This window comes from Nelusetta ayraudi, unplaced genomic scaffold, assembly GCF_046127955.1.
Source record: "Nelusetta ayraudi isolate G7.1 ecotype Tasmania unplaced genomic scaffold, CSIRO-AGI_Nayr_v1 ptg000015l, whole genome shotgun sequence".
Classification (NCBI taxonomy): Eukaryota; Metazoa; Chordata; class Actinopteri; order Tetraodontiformes; family Monacanthidae; genus Nelusetta; species Nelusetta ayraudi.
In genome coordinates, this window is record NW_027466065.1 from 234,568 (window position 1) to 247,418 (window position 12,851).

Below are 12,851 nucleotides of genomic sequence, written 5' to 3' on the forward strand. Positions count from 1 at the left end.
CATTTATATAATTATTTCTTGAAAGTGAATCTGTCATAAATTGCCAGAAAAATGATTAAATTCCCTCAATGCTCAAACTCATTTAAACTCGAACACTCTCTGACGGCTCACCGCGGCTTCTCCTGCGTCTCGATCTGCTGGACGATGCTCTCCATCCAGGCCATCAGGTCCCTCACCATGGTGAAGAAGCGGAACTTCTCCGCCGTGTCCACCAGCCGCGCTCGCCGCCTGTCCGAGGCGTCCAGCAGGCCCTTCCACGCCTCCAGCACCTCGCGCTCCATCACGTGGATGCCCTCCGCCCGCTCGCCGGCGTACTGGGCGTGGAGGCGGGACGCCGTCTCCTGGAACTGCTGCACCTGCGGTGGGAGAGGAGGATCAAGAGTTGGAGTTATCATCATCATTATTATTATTATTATTATTATTATTATTATTATTATTATTAAGGTGTAATAACACATACCTGCATATAATATGCATATGGTCCACTGACCTTCCCTTAGGTCTATCCATCTGTCTGTCTATCTATCTATCCATCTATCCATCTATCCATCTATCTAGCCATCCATCTATCTATCCATCTATCTATCTATGTGCACCGATGCACACCAGCTGCGTTCACATCAAACCCTGATGCTGTTTTGTTCATACTGTATATTCACTTGCATCCAGCCAGGCAAAACTATTTGCCGTCTCAGCGATCCGACACAATGCAACACACTGCAATCCTGCTATTGGATTGCAGTGTTCAGGGATTAAACAAAGCCAATGACACAAATCAACCACTGGTGCACCTTTTTGCTGGTCTCCAACCTGGACGGGGGTGAGGGTGGGGGGTTTAGTAAGGGGAGGGCGATGGGGGGGGGGGGGGGGGGGGGGGGGCATGAGGTTCACCACGCGGTTGCTCTGACGTTGCATCACCTCCTCCGGCCTGCAGGTGTGACTCTTGGCAGCGCGGCGGTTTCCGTACCTGTCTGCCCAGGGTGGTGATGTCCCTCTCGAAGGCGGCGTGCATCCGGTGGAAGGACTCGGCTTTGCTGAAGTCCTCGCCCACGTCGTCGGGAAGCTCCTTCAGCTTCTCCTGGATCTGAGCCACCAGCTCCTTCCCGTCGTCAAAGTACCTGGAAGAGAGAGAGAGAGAGAGAGAGAGAGAGAGAACAGGAAGTCGTCTCTCAGCTCATTGGATTCTAGCCGGCACTTTTTTATCGAGTCCCGGTTCAATGTCATCAACTGCTCTCTCCACCGGGATCCTGCCGCTTAACAGGATTAGAGCCCAGAGCCTCGGAGGTCCCGCCCCTCCCCCGCCCGCCCGCCCGCCCGCCGCACCGATGCCCGATAGTTGATTTTTTTTCCCCTTACTTGAGCAGCTCGTAGGACGTGGCTAGCAGCTGAGCACGCGTGTCGATGAGCTCCAGCAGGTCGGCCCAGCTCTCGTTGATGGCGTCCTTCCACTCGGCCATGGAGGCCGACTCGGTGTGGCCGCCCTCGATCAGCTCGTCGATGGTCAGGTTGACCATGTCCACGCGCTCCTGACCCGCCATGCCTGTCTCCCGGGCAAACTCCCGGAACTTATCCCTCAGGAGCTGCAGGGTGAACGGGGGGGTTTTTGGTTCTGTTGTTTTTTTTCCAAACATATGCTGCAATAACATGATTTTTTTTTCTTATTGCTACAAAATTAAGGTGCATATTTCATTTTTTTTAGTTTTTTGCACGCTGCAAGCTGGGAGCCCATATGGAGCCAAACACCCTGGAAATCATGCCGAGCCGCCCGATGAATGCGCCATTGTTCTGCAGAGCACTTGTGTGATCACTTAACACTGAACGGCGTTAAAACGGCAGGAAAAGATCCCCAAAGCATCTCACAGTTGTTTTTTTCCTTCTTCAGTCGTGAGTTCTTTAAAAAAAAAAGAAAAAAATGCCTCCGACTGCCAACAAGCAGGTGGAATTTGAATTCGGCAGCGGCGCTCGTGGAGAAGTTGAGTGAGCGGCGGACGGGATGCTCAAAATTGCAAAAACTTTCAAAATAATGCATACAACAACAAAAAAAAATCACACTATTGCCTTCCAAAAAAAACAAAACAGACAAGACAAACAACAAAAGCTGATGAAGGTCCCAAAAGAACCTCCTAGTCAAGGGTTGCTGTGTGTGACTACCGTGACGTGGTCCAGGTCCTGGCCCATCTCCTGAGACGAGGCCACCAGGTCCCTCTCGGCGATCCACTGCTCCAGTTCGGCCACCTCTCGGCTGAGCAGGAAGTGGTGGAAGGTGTGGTCCAGCTTCTTCCTGCGGTCCTCGGCCAGCTCCCTCAGCCCGGCGTACTGCTTGTCCACCTGGCCCTGCCGGCGGATGATCTTCTCGCTGCAGACAGGGGGCGACAGGGAGACCGTCTGGATCATCTCCGCCTCGCCAGTCTCAGGAGGACGAGTCTCGGAAGAAGTCGCAGAAGATAGGAAGAAGAAGAAGCTACTCGGAGGTTGAGGCTAAAGAGATTAGCGTAGGCGCTGCATTTTTCACAAGGTAGTTTTTCACATTAAAAGACCAAAAAAATATATTCTTTGCACTCTTTACCAGATTGAACCTGAGATACAAGGAGTTCAAATACATAAATATGTGTGTATGTATATATACATATATAGAGATATACATATATGTATATCTCTATATATGTATATATACATACACACATATATATATATATAGAGATATACATATATGTATCTCTCTCTCTCTCTCTCTCTCTATATATACATATATATATATATATATATACTGTATATACATACGTATACACACACACACTACGTATAGATATAGATATCTATACGTAGATATCTATATCTATGTATAGCTATAGATATACATACTATACATACTATATCTATATGTAGATATAGATAGATAGATATCTATATCTATGTAAATATATATGTAAATATATATATATATATATATATATATATACATATATATATATATATATATATATATATATATATATATATATATATATATATACATATATATACATATATATATATATACATATATATATATATATATATATATATATATATATATATATATATATATATATATACATATATATACATATATATATATACGTGTATAGCTATAGATATCTATATCCATAGATATCGATATAGACACACACACACACAGATTGTGAGCGCCACCCACCCGTCCGGATGCTCCTCAGCCAGCATCCTCTGGGCTCGGTCGGAGAGCTTCTGGATGGAGTCGGCGTAGTTGTCCACGTCCTGCTTGAGGATCATGTGGCGCTTCAGCATCAGCATGGCGCTCTGCTCGTCCTGCAGAGAGGACGGGAACAAAAACAAAACAAAAACAAAACACACACGCACATTAAAATAGAATCCCGCTGAGCTCGGAGTAGAAGGAGCCACGTTCAAAAGAAACCAAATCAAGGACGGCAGAGCAGGAGGCGTGCCGCGCTGTGCCGCGCTGCGCCGTGCTGTGCCGTGCTGTGCCGCGCTGCTCGTCTGCTCGTTTCCTCTTTCATTCTACTTCCTGTTTCAACTCCTCACCTTGGCCTTCTCGTCGGCGATCATGTAGAGCTCCTGCTCCCCGATCCAGGCCTCGGCCTCGGCGGCGTCGTTGTAGTACTGCTGCGCCAGGCTGGAGCCGTTCAGCCGCTCCCTCCGCCGGCTCATCTCCTCCTGCAGCCGCGCCCACGCCTCCTCCAGCTCCGCCAGCTGCCGGCCGACGCTCCCCGCCTCCGGCCGGCCCTCCGCCTCGGCGCCGGCCGCCATCCTGCCGCCCCGCTCCAGCACCTCGTCCACTCGGGGCTGGTGGCCCTCGATCTCCCGCTGCAGCGTCTGGAGGACGGAGGGATGAAAGAGCGGTGAAGCTAATTTTAGTGAAGGTGGGAATGATGGGTTTAAAAACAGCAGGTGTGATCCAGGTGTTTGGAGGGTAAAAGTAACTCTATGCGCTACATTAAAACTCAGCTTAGACTTCCTTGCTCACCGTATCACTGCCAGCACTGTACTGCTCTTTTTATTCAGGCTGTGTATATATATTTTTATTATTGTTCTATTTTTTTTTTTTTTTACTTTTTGCTGGTTTATTTTTAGAAGATCTGCCATCCACCAACTTCACCAAAACAAATTCCTTTTATCTGTACTTGGCAACAAAAAAAAGAAGCTTATTCTGATTCTAATTCTAATTCTGACACTATCCAACTTTTCGTGGACGTAGAAAACAGAATTAAATTGTGTTATTTATTTAAAACTGATTGATTTTTTTCTTATTTTGGCCTTAAGAGGCAGCCAGATCGCTCCGACTGCAGCCGTCCATGTTGCAACCAAACCTCTGAAGACACAACTACGATTTTTCTTTTTTTTTTTAGTTGCTCTCAAGTTTGTCTAGCGACCTGCAGCTAATGCCACGCTGCTGCTGCTGCTGCTGCTCCGCTCGCTCGCTGCTGCTGGCAAATGTTGTCGGGCCGCAGAAGGTTCGTCATCACCTTCCAAGGTTTTACTTTTTTGTTTTATTTTGAAGGGCCGTCCCCCTCGCAAACGTGTCTCGCAGACTCTTTTCGCGACAGATTCAGCAAGAAAACTCTCAAAACGAAAAAAAAAAAAAAGTATTTCAGAAATGGGCGGCGCAATTAAATTTTCGCTCGAGACTCGATGCTATCTTCATCTTTGGAGGCTGTTTAGGGAGCGAGAACAAATCCTAATCAATGTTTTGAAAAAGCACAAAAACAAAAGACAAGCGTCTTCTTTATCTGCTGATGAATGAGGTACCTGGTTCTTTTTCAGCAGCATCTGCACCGTCTGGAGATTGTGGCCGTGTTCTTGTGACATTGCCAGCGGCATCCTCTCCTCGATCCACAGCTGAGGAAGAACAGGACACAAAGACCAGAGTGAGGACGGTGGAGACGACGGCGACTGTTCAAGAACTTGAAAGGAAGAAAGAAAGAAAGAAAGCAAGATAGAAAAAGAAAAAAAACAGAGGTGCTATTCCTTCTACTGTATTTCACCTCTCACAAAATGTCCCAAAACATCTCAGAGGTGTAAAAATCCTTCTTTAAGCCGCTGATTAAAGTGGATCGAGGCGGCGAAACCAATAAGGGATTAGAGCTTCTCACCCAGATTCACCTGGAGTCAATTTCATGGCGAGAGCTGTTGGCTGCACTCACTCGCATACTAATTCCAAACTGTGCAATCAAAAAAAAAAGAGAAAGAAAAAAAAAACTCCCTTTCGTAAATTAATAAGCTATCATTTTTCTGGAGAGTGCTGGCGTGTGTGTAAAAAAAAAAAAGAGAGAAGTGTCCTCTGAAGTTGTTCAATGTTTCAAAAATGAACTCCCCGGAGGTGTTTTTCTCAACACTCCACCCATTTAAAAGCCGAACATCCATCCAGCGACTTCCTAAATCAAACAAGCACGCTTTATTCTCAATTTCTGGCCATCAATAATTCAGCAAGGGTACGGCGGTGGCGGTGGCGGCGGTGACTGTCAAACACCCACCAGTTCGTCGGCCAGGTCGCGGTAGAACTGGTGGACGGCCTTGGCGGCCTCCAGCTTGTCCCTGCGCTGGCCCAGCGGCGTGAGGAGCTGCTGGAAGTCCGCCTGCAGCGCCTGCGTCTCCGCCTCCACCTCCGGCTGCTCCTCCCTGCCGCCGCCGTGCTTCCTGGCCGCCTCCAGCAGCTCCTCCAGCTCCCGCGCTCGGTCGCGCACCTGCTTCTCCATCATCTGGGGAAGAGGGGCAAAGACAAAAAAAAAAAAAAATTAAAAATAAATACGGTGTAATAAGAACGATGGATAGCCTCGTTCAAAAAGTCCCCAATCAGAGTGCAGCGGAGGGTGAACGCAGCGAGAGTTAGCTTCTGTCCCGCCATCTGGGTGCGCAGCCTTTTGCGAGTTTTTGCAGACTTGAAAATAATTTGGATGAGTTATGTTGCTCCGTTTTTTTTAAAACTTTTTCTTAATTTAAAATCATGCCGCATTGCCTCATTAGGCAAACTGCTGTCTTTGCAGCATGAACACAACATCCCAGTAATGTATGGAAACGCATTTTAAAAATCTGAAGATAAATAAATAAACTGGGCGCAGCCACTCGAGTACGCTTCCAATTTTGAAAAGATGAGTTTAAAGAAGATGCAAAGAAAATGAAGAAAACTTAGCGGCCAAGCTAACTTCCTAATGTCAGAACGCACTGCAACTGAATTATTTCATTTCATTTCATTCTGTAAATACAGATGTTCTTAATATTCTTCTTCTTTCTTATTGTATTTCTATAAAAAAAAAAAACATCTTTCTTTCTATTCTTTCTTTCTGCGTGTAAGCCGACAGACTCTTTAAAATGTCATTGTGTTTGCGTAATGACAATAAAGATCTTGAATCTTGAGCCAGCGGGCGAGCCTTGAGCTATTAGCTAACGAGCTAAACTACCAGCAACCAGTCCGACTGGTCAACCTGAATGGGAGTGAACGTTTTCCGAGCACTTCCCAATGTGCTCTTCAAGAGCTTCAAGAACTAAACGAAGAAAACCATCCCCCTGATGCGTGAGCTCCTCACCTGGTGCTTCTTCAGCAGGATGATGGCGTTGGTCAGGTCCTTCACGGCGTCCTTGTCGCCGCTCTGCAGCTGCTGCTGCAGCTCGACCAGCCACTTCTTCATGTCGGCCAGAGTCTGGTCGATAAGCTCCGAGCGGTTGGCGTCGAACAGCAGCCGGGCCTTCTCCTGCGTGGTGGACTCCAGCTGCTCCCACAGCTCGCGCAGCTTGGCCAGGCGCTCCCGCACCACCGGCTCGAACTCGGGCTTGGACTCCATCAGCGCCTGACCCTGCTGCGCTCCGGGGTAAGCGGGGAGAAAAAAAGGGATGAGGACGGACTGCGGCGGATCGATGGGCGTTATTTCAAAGAGGCAGAGGTGGTGAGTAAACAAGTAAGTGCAAATACCTCATTTGTGTACTTAAGTCGATTTTTCAGGTATCTGTACTTCAGTACGTGTCGAAAATAACATTGGTTATTGTAATTAAAAGTGTAAAGTCCAATAATGGCTCACTGGTCATAGGTATCACTGAATACTGTTTGGTTGTGCTGCAGTTGAAAACAAAACAAAAAAAAAACTAACTATAGTATAAAGAGTATCAAAGCTGTTGATTTATTATTTCAATTGACGGCAAAGAAAATAATATTAAATTAAAAAAAAACGTTCTTTTTAAAGATATTTCAGAACCTGTACTCTCCTGCTTTTACATAAATAAAAGAGCTGCATCAGTGATTTTACTTCTATCTGAGCATGTTTTTTTTTACACAAGGATCAATATTTTCTCTTAAGTACAGAGTGCAAGTGCAAATGCTCGGGAGAGATGCCAAACTCGAGCAGATCAAACTCACAACTAAAGCAACTTTTTTTTTTCAACCATATTGACGTCTGTTTTTAAAACTGTGCCGCTCATTCAGTTCAACACAAAATCTGGCCCTGGAAAAAAAACAAACAAAGCAACGCAAACCTGATCGACTTTGAGCAGCCAGCCCTTGTTGGAGGCCAACTCGGCCATGAAGGCCTGGTGCTTGAGCCACTTGCTGTGCAGGTTGCGGGCCTCATCGTAGGACGTGTCCTGAGCCGTCAGCATCTTCTCGTTGATCCAGAGAGTGAGCTGGAGGAGAGACAGCGGTTCAGGAAAGAGTCAAACAACCCAGCAGAGACCGAAGTGAAAGGAAAAAAAAAAAAAGCAGGGGTTAAAAGGTCACGGAAACATCAGCGTGTCTTTTGTCTTGGAAAGGATTTTCAATTCATCTTCCCGCCGACAAAGCCGACGATAAAAAACGGTCTTGATTAAAGCTGGCGGTCGTGGTGCTAATTGATGCGGTGCGGCAGCCAGGCGGCCCGGCGCTGAACTCACGTCCTGGGTGTTTTGCAGGAAGTGCTGCAGGTCCCGGTTGTCCCGCAGCTGCTGCGACACCTCCTGGGCTCGGCGTTTGTTCTTGTCGCGCCTGCGGGTTCAAAAGAGACGCAGCAGAGAACCACTTCAGACCCGCACGGCTCACATCTCTCAACTCATTCCAACGTGCGTTCGGCTAAAAGTGGGTTTTTACTGCGAGAACCGAGAGAGACGGAGACGGAGACAGAGACAGAGACAGAGGCAGAGGCAGAGAGACGTACTGGGGTAAAACAGCAGCTGACGCGCTGACCCCAAAACAGTCGCCTTGCTCTCCGGCTCAGCTGCGGAGAACAGCTCGGGCCCAAAAGATCGATATCCATTATTGCGGCCTGCCTAGCGCTCCGAGCGGCGGGAGGTAATTGGAAAAGCTCCTGTTCCCTCTTTATTGCCGCCTGTTGGCAAAGTAGTGATAAGAAGGAAAGCCGTTTGGCAGCCACGCTGAAAATGAGCCCGCGGGGGAAAAAGGCAGTGGCTGCAGGCGGCGGGTCGGGCTTCTTCTACATCAGATTAGCCTCTCGTTTGGTCATTAAACATATGAAATAAAGCACATTGACGAGGCGTTGCCTGTCTATCCACCACTTACTTAGCTTGAAACATCTGATGAATCCACCCTTTAGCGCCATCTATAGTTCATTTTTGAAGCTGTGAAATGAATCATTTGAAAACAACAACAACTACAACAACAAAACGTGGTCAACCAAAAAAAAAAAAATCTCCCTTTAACCAATCACGCTGCCAGCAACCCCACCACTTGTTTTGGGCTAAATTAGCATGCTAGCATAATGTAATCGACCACACTAACAGAGTTTCTCACAAGGCTTTTTCGTTTCTTCTTTTTTTTTTTTTTTTTTAGGAACATGTCTAATGAATTCAGATGCCCGTCTCGTTTCCTCCACTAAGTGTATTTACTTTAACTTCCCATTAGCATTCAAGAGGCTGGAAGGGGCCGAAATTAATTCTTGTACGACTTTTTCATATTTTTTTTTTCTTCCCCTGTCTGCGCCGCTTCAGTTTTGTTTAATCTTTCAATTACTTTGGGAAACAAATCACTTTACGCAAAATTTCATTTGACAGAAATGAAATGGCGGATTTAATTCTTATTTTGCCCCTAAATTGGTTTTCTTGCTCCCTGAGGCATAAAACAGATGCTTAATGAATAAAAGCCTTATGTTGTGATTTTAAAAAAAGTTAGCATACTACTTTTGCAGCTTGGTTTTTTTTGTGAACAATTCAAGCCCGCCCGCTCAAATCGAGAAACACCCCTAGCCGTGTTTCTATCGTGTCTTTAATATATTGTGGTTCACGTCAAATTTGGATGACTGACTTGCTGCCTTGCTAACGCAAGTTTAAACTTCATTAGCATTCAAGAGGTTTGGAGCAGCAAAATGAATTCTTGTGTAAACAACATGAGAATCCGTCTTCAGACTTTGGACTCACTTTGGACACCAATCACTTCAAGGAAGTTTTCATTTGAATAATTTATTTGAGAGGCTGTTGTTTTCATATTTGGTTAAACAATTTTTTGCTGTTTTTTTTTTTTTTTTGTAGCAGTTTTGTTGTTGCTGCTGTTGATCATTTGTCAGAAATATAATTCTAGTATTGTTTTAATATTGATGTTATCATTTCATTGACTTGATTTGGACCATTGGAGGATTCCCTGTTTTATTGCAGTCCACCAGAGTAAGGAGTCCAAACCTAAGCGGCTAAAAGCAGTATTTGTTTTTAGAAAGGGTTTGTTATCGTTGGTAGAGGATGACGCAAGATGTGAAGCTCCTGAAGATAAGCACCAATGTCAGCAGGCAAACAGACTATTTGTCCAGACTAAATTAAAATCAGATTAAGAAGGGGGAAGGGAGCTGCGTCACCTGTCGCCGATGGAGCTCATCCTGTCCTGGACTTTGCCGGAGAAGAGGTTGCCGCCGTCCACCAGTCGCTGACCGCCCTGCAGGGCGCCGTCGATCTTGTCCTCGTTGGCCTCCATGGTGCTCAGGAAGTCCTCGTGCTTCTTCAGCGCCTTCTCGGCTCCCGCCAGGGTGTCGGGCTTGTCGAAGTGCGCAAGGGTGTACTCCTGAGGGAGAGAGAGAGAGAGAGAGAGAGAGAGAGAGAGAGAGAGAGGGAGAGAGAGAGGGAGAGGGGAGTGAACTCACCTCCTGCAGGCTGAGGAGCACCGACCCCGCCGCATTCTTCCATTCCACATTCTTGCAGCTTTTAGCATCGCCACCCCATCATTAAAAAAAAAAAACCTCACTCGCGCTCGCACCTGGTTGTTCAGGACGGCCTCGACGGCCTTCCCGTCCCTCATGAACTGCTGGAAGCCCAGGCCCTGGTCAAGCAGGCTCTTGCGGCTGTCCCACATCTTCTGCAGCTCGTGCCAGCCGCGCTCCAGCCCGTTGAGCCGCTGCTCCAGCTGCTGGTACTGGGGGTCGTCCTCCTGGCCCCGGGTGACCTGGGCGCCGGTGTCGCGGATGCGGTGGAAGTCCTCCTCGCGGTTCCTGATGTCCTCGCGCACGGTGTCGTGGAGGCTGAGCTGCTCCTCGGCCTCCGGCAGCGAGGCGGGCATCTCCTCGGACGCCACGGCCTTCTGGGTCTTGAAGAGCCACGACTGGAAGTCGTCCATGTCCTGCAGGAAGGTCTGCAGCTTGCTGACCTCGCCCAGGGAGTCCTCCCTGTCTTTCAGGGTCTTCCTCAGCGCGTCCCACGCCTGGTCCAGCTCGCCGGTGCGTCGCCGGATGTCGCCGGCGTGCTCCGGGTGGCCCCGGGCCAGAAGGTCAGCCTCGTTCCTCAGGAAGGCCAGCTTGGCCTCGATGGCGGCCAGGTCCCTCTCCATGCCGAAGAGCTTCCGCTGGATGGTCATGACGGCCGCCAGGTCGTTGCCCAGGTCCTGCGTGGACTCGATGACGCGGGTCTTGTCCCTGATCCAGGCGTCCGTCTCGTCGCACTCCAGCCCGTAGTTGTGCAGGCTGACGGCCGAGTCCACCTTCATCTTCTTGTCCTCCACCATGGCTTTGAAGGCCTCCCACCTGAGGGGCCAAACAGGCTCGACTTGACACTCGGATAATAGAATCACCGAAAGGTTCCGAGTTACAAACAGCTTCAGGTGTAAATCCGGAATCCTGTGGCGGAGCCTCGCGTGAACAATGACAATTTTCCCAAACCGAATCTTGAAGGTCCAGCGTGTAAAGAGTTTAAGGGAGCCCACCTGACAGTGTGTTTCATATTTAGGTCAGGTGGGCTTCTTTGAACGATGGCACCCAAGTAGGAGCAAGACCCTTATTGCTCTATGTAGACTCTTATCCTTGAGAACTATTCTAGGAGTAGGCAAACCAAATGACTATGACTGTATTGCAACTATACACTTCTATTAATGTATTTATGGGCAGTATGTTAAGCTTTTATCAGAATAAAAATCTTCAATCAGGCCAAATCTTACACACTGGACCCTCGATGTGAAGTTAGTGGAATTTCAAAGGGAAGTAAAGTGGACTCAGTGTCGTGTGGCAGGTCAGCCAGCAGATATCTATGATCGATGGCGGTACCTCTTGTTCAGCCGGGCCTGACAGTCTTTGACCTCCTTGGTGCGGGGGTGCCTACTGTCCTCCAGCTGCTTCACCGCCTTGTTGACATCGTCCACCCTCGACTGCACGTTCGCCATGTCCTGAGCTAAAATGCTAAGCCTTTAAAAAAAAAATGAAATAAAAAGAATATTATTTTCACATTGCTGTTTGTTTATTTCATAGGGATCGCCATTACTTTTCACGACTAATCTTCCTGGGTTTCACACAAAAACAAGACGAGCGGTTACTGATAATTACAAATTAAAGCGGGCGAAAATATTAACCAAAACTTTCTCTGATAATTAACAAGAATTATTATTAATAAACAATTAAATAATAGTTGGGTGACTTTGGAAATATGAATACGTCTCTTTGCACCTGTTCTGCACCACTTCCAGGTCCTCCAGCTTGTCGGGCACCTCCAGGCCCACCAGCCACGTCTCCTTCTGGCCCATCCACAGCTCGCAGGCGTCCGTCTCGCTGAAGATGGTGTACAGGGCCATGGTGTCGTCCAGCCTCTTCTGCCTCAGGTCGGCCAGGGACAGCAGCTCCATGTACAGGTCCTTGATGTCCTTGAGGCGTCTCTGGATGTCGGGCGTGTTCTGCAGCTCCTCCGGCAGCGCGTTGGCCTGCTTGGAGAGCGCCTCGATGGTGGCCCCGTTCTTCATGGCCTCGTTCCTCAGGGCGCCGTGCTTCTTGAGGAGCCGCTGGGTGGTGTACTCGTCCTGGCCCACGTCCTCGCTGCTCATCTGCCTCTTGGCCTCCAGCAGCCAGGCCTTCAGGTCGTCGGCGTCGCCCTGGAACTGGAAGAACCGCTGCGTGTCCTGCAGGTTCTGCTTCCGGAAGGCGGCCAGCTCCTCCAGCTGCTGCCACTGCCGCCCGATGGCGTCCATGCTCTCCTGCACCCTGGGGGAGCCGAAGTGCTTGGCCTGGATCATGCGGTCGCCCTCGGCCAGGACCTGCTGCAGGTTGGCGCGGCGGGCGCCCAGCTCGTCCTCGAAGGCGCTGTGCTTGCTCTGCAGGACCAGCACGCTGGTCAGGTCCTTGCCGTAGTCCAGCGTGGAGAAGATGTGCTCCCGCTCTCTGATCCAGCCCTCCAGCTCCGTCACCTCCCACAGGAAGTACCAGAAGCAGCGGGACTGCTCCAGGCGGTCCTTGCGCTGGGCGGCCAGCGCGCAGAGCTCCTTGTAGCAAAGCTCCAGGTGCTGCACCCGGTCGAGGATCACCTGCGGGTCGCACGGCTTGTAGCCTACGAGGAGGACACAGGCAACAACGTTGTTGTTTACCTCTGCTAGGGAGAGGTGCTGATAATGCAAGGCAAGGTTAAGAAAGTGACGGGTCACCAGTTTTGTGGCATTGCGGTGA

General features: G+C 48.7%; 1 protein-coding gene across 4 annotated transcripts in view; it reads right to left on the reverse strand.

Annotated features, from left to right (window-relative positions):
* Positions 1–12,851, reverse strand: part of sptb (spectrin, beta, erythrocytic) — a 38,449-nt gene that overhangs the window by 6,329 nt on the left and 19,269 nt on the right. For all 4 annotated transcript variants that reach the window (XM_076023154.1, XM_076023151.1, XM_076023152.1 and 1 more), the window contains 15 exons: positions 11,865–12,735; positions 11,469–11,606; positions 10,193–10,952; positions 9,798–10,000; positions 7,894–7,984; positions 7,501–7,647; positions 6,561–6,830; positions 5,511–5,735; positions 4,786–4,875; positions 3,562–3,852; positions 3,197–3,327; positions 2,152–2,356; positions 1,357–1,580; positions 968–1,118; positions 112–356 (listed from right to left, as the gene is read on the reverse strand). In XM_076023154.1, the coding sequence (XP_075879269.1) occupies positions 112–356; positions 968–1,118; positions 1,357–1,580; positions 2,152–2,356; positions 3,197–3,327; positions 3,562–3,852; positions 4,786–4,875; positions 5,511–5,735; positions 6,561–6,830; positions 7,501–7,647; positions 7,894–7,984; positions 9,798–10,000; positions 10,193–10,952; positions 11,469–11,606; positions 11,865–12,735 (4,042 nt within the window). The remainder of the gene's footprint in view (positions 1–111; positions 357–967; positions 1,119–1,356; positions 1,581–2,151; positions 2,357–3,196; positions 3,328–3,561; positions 3,853–4,785; positions 4,876–5,510; positions 5,736–6,560; positions 6,831–7,500; positions 7,648–7,893; positions 7,985–9,797; positions 10,001–10,192; positions 10,953–11,468; positions 11,607–11,864; positions 12,736–12,851) is intronic.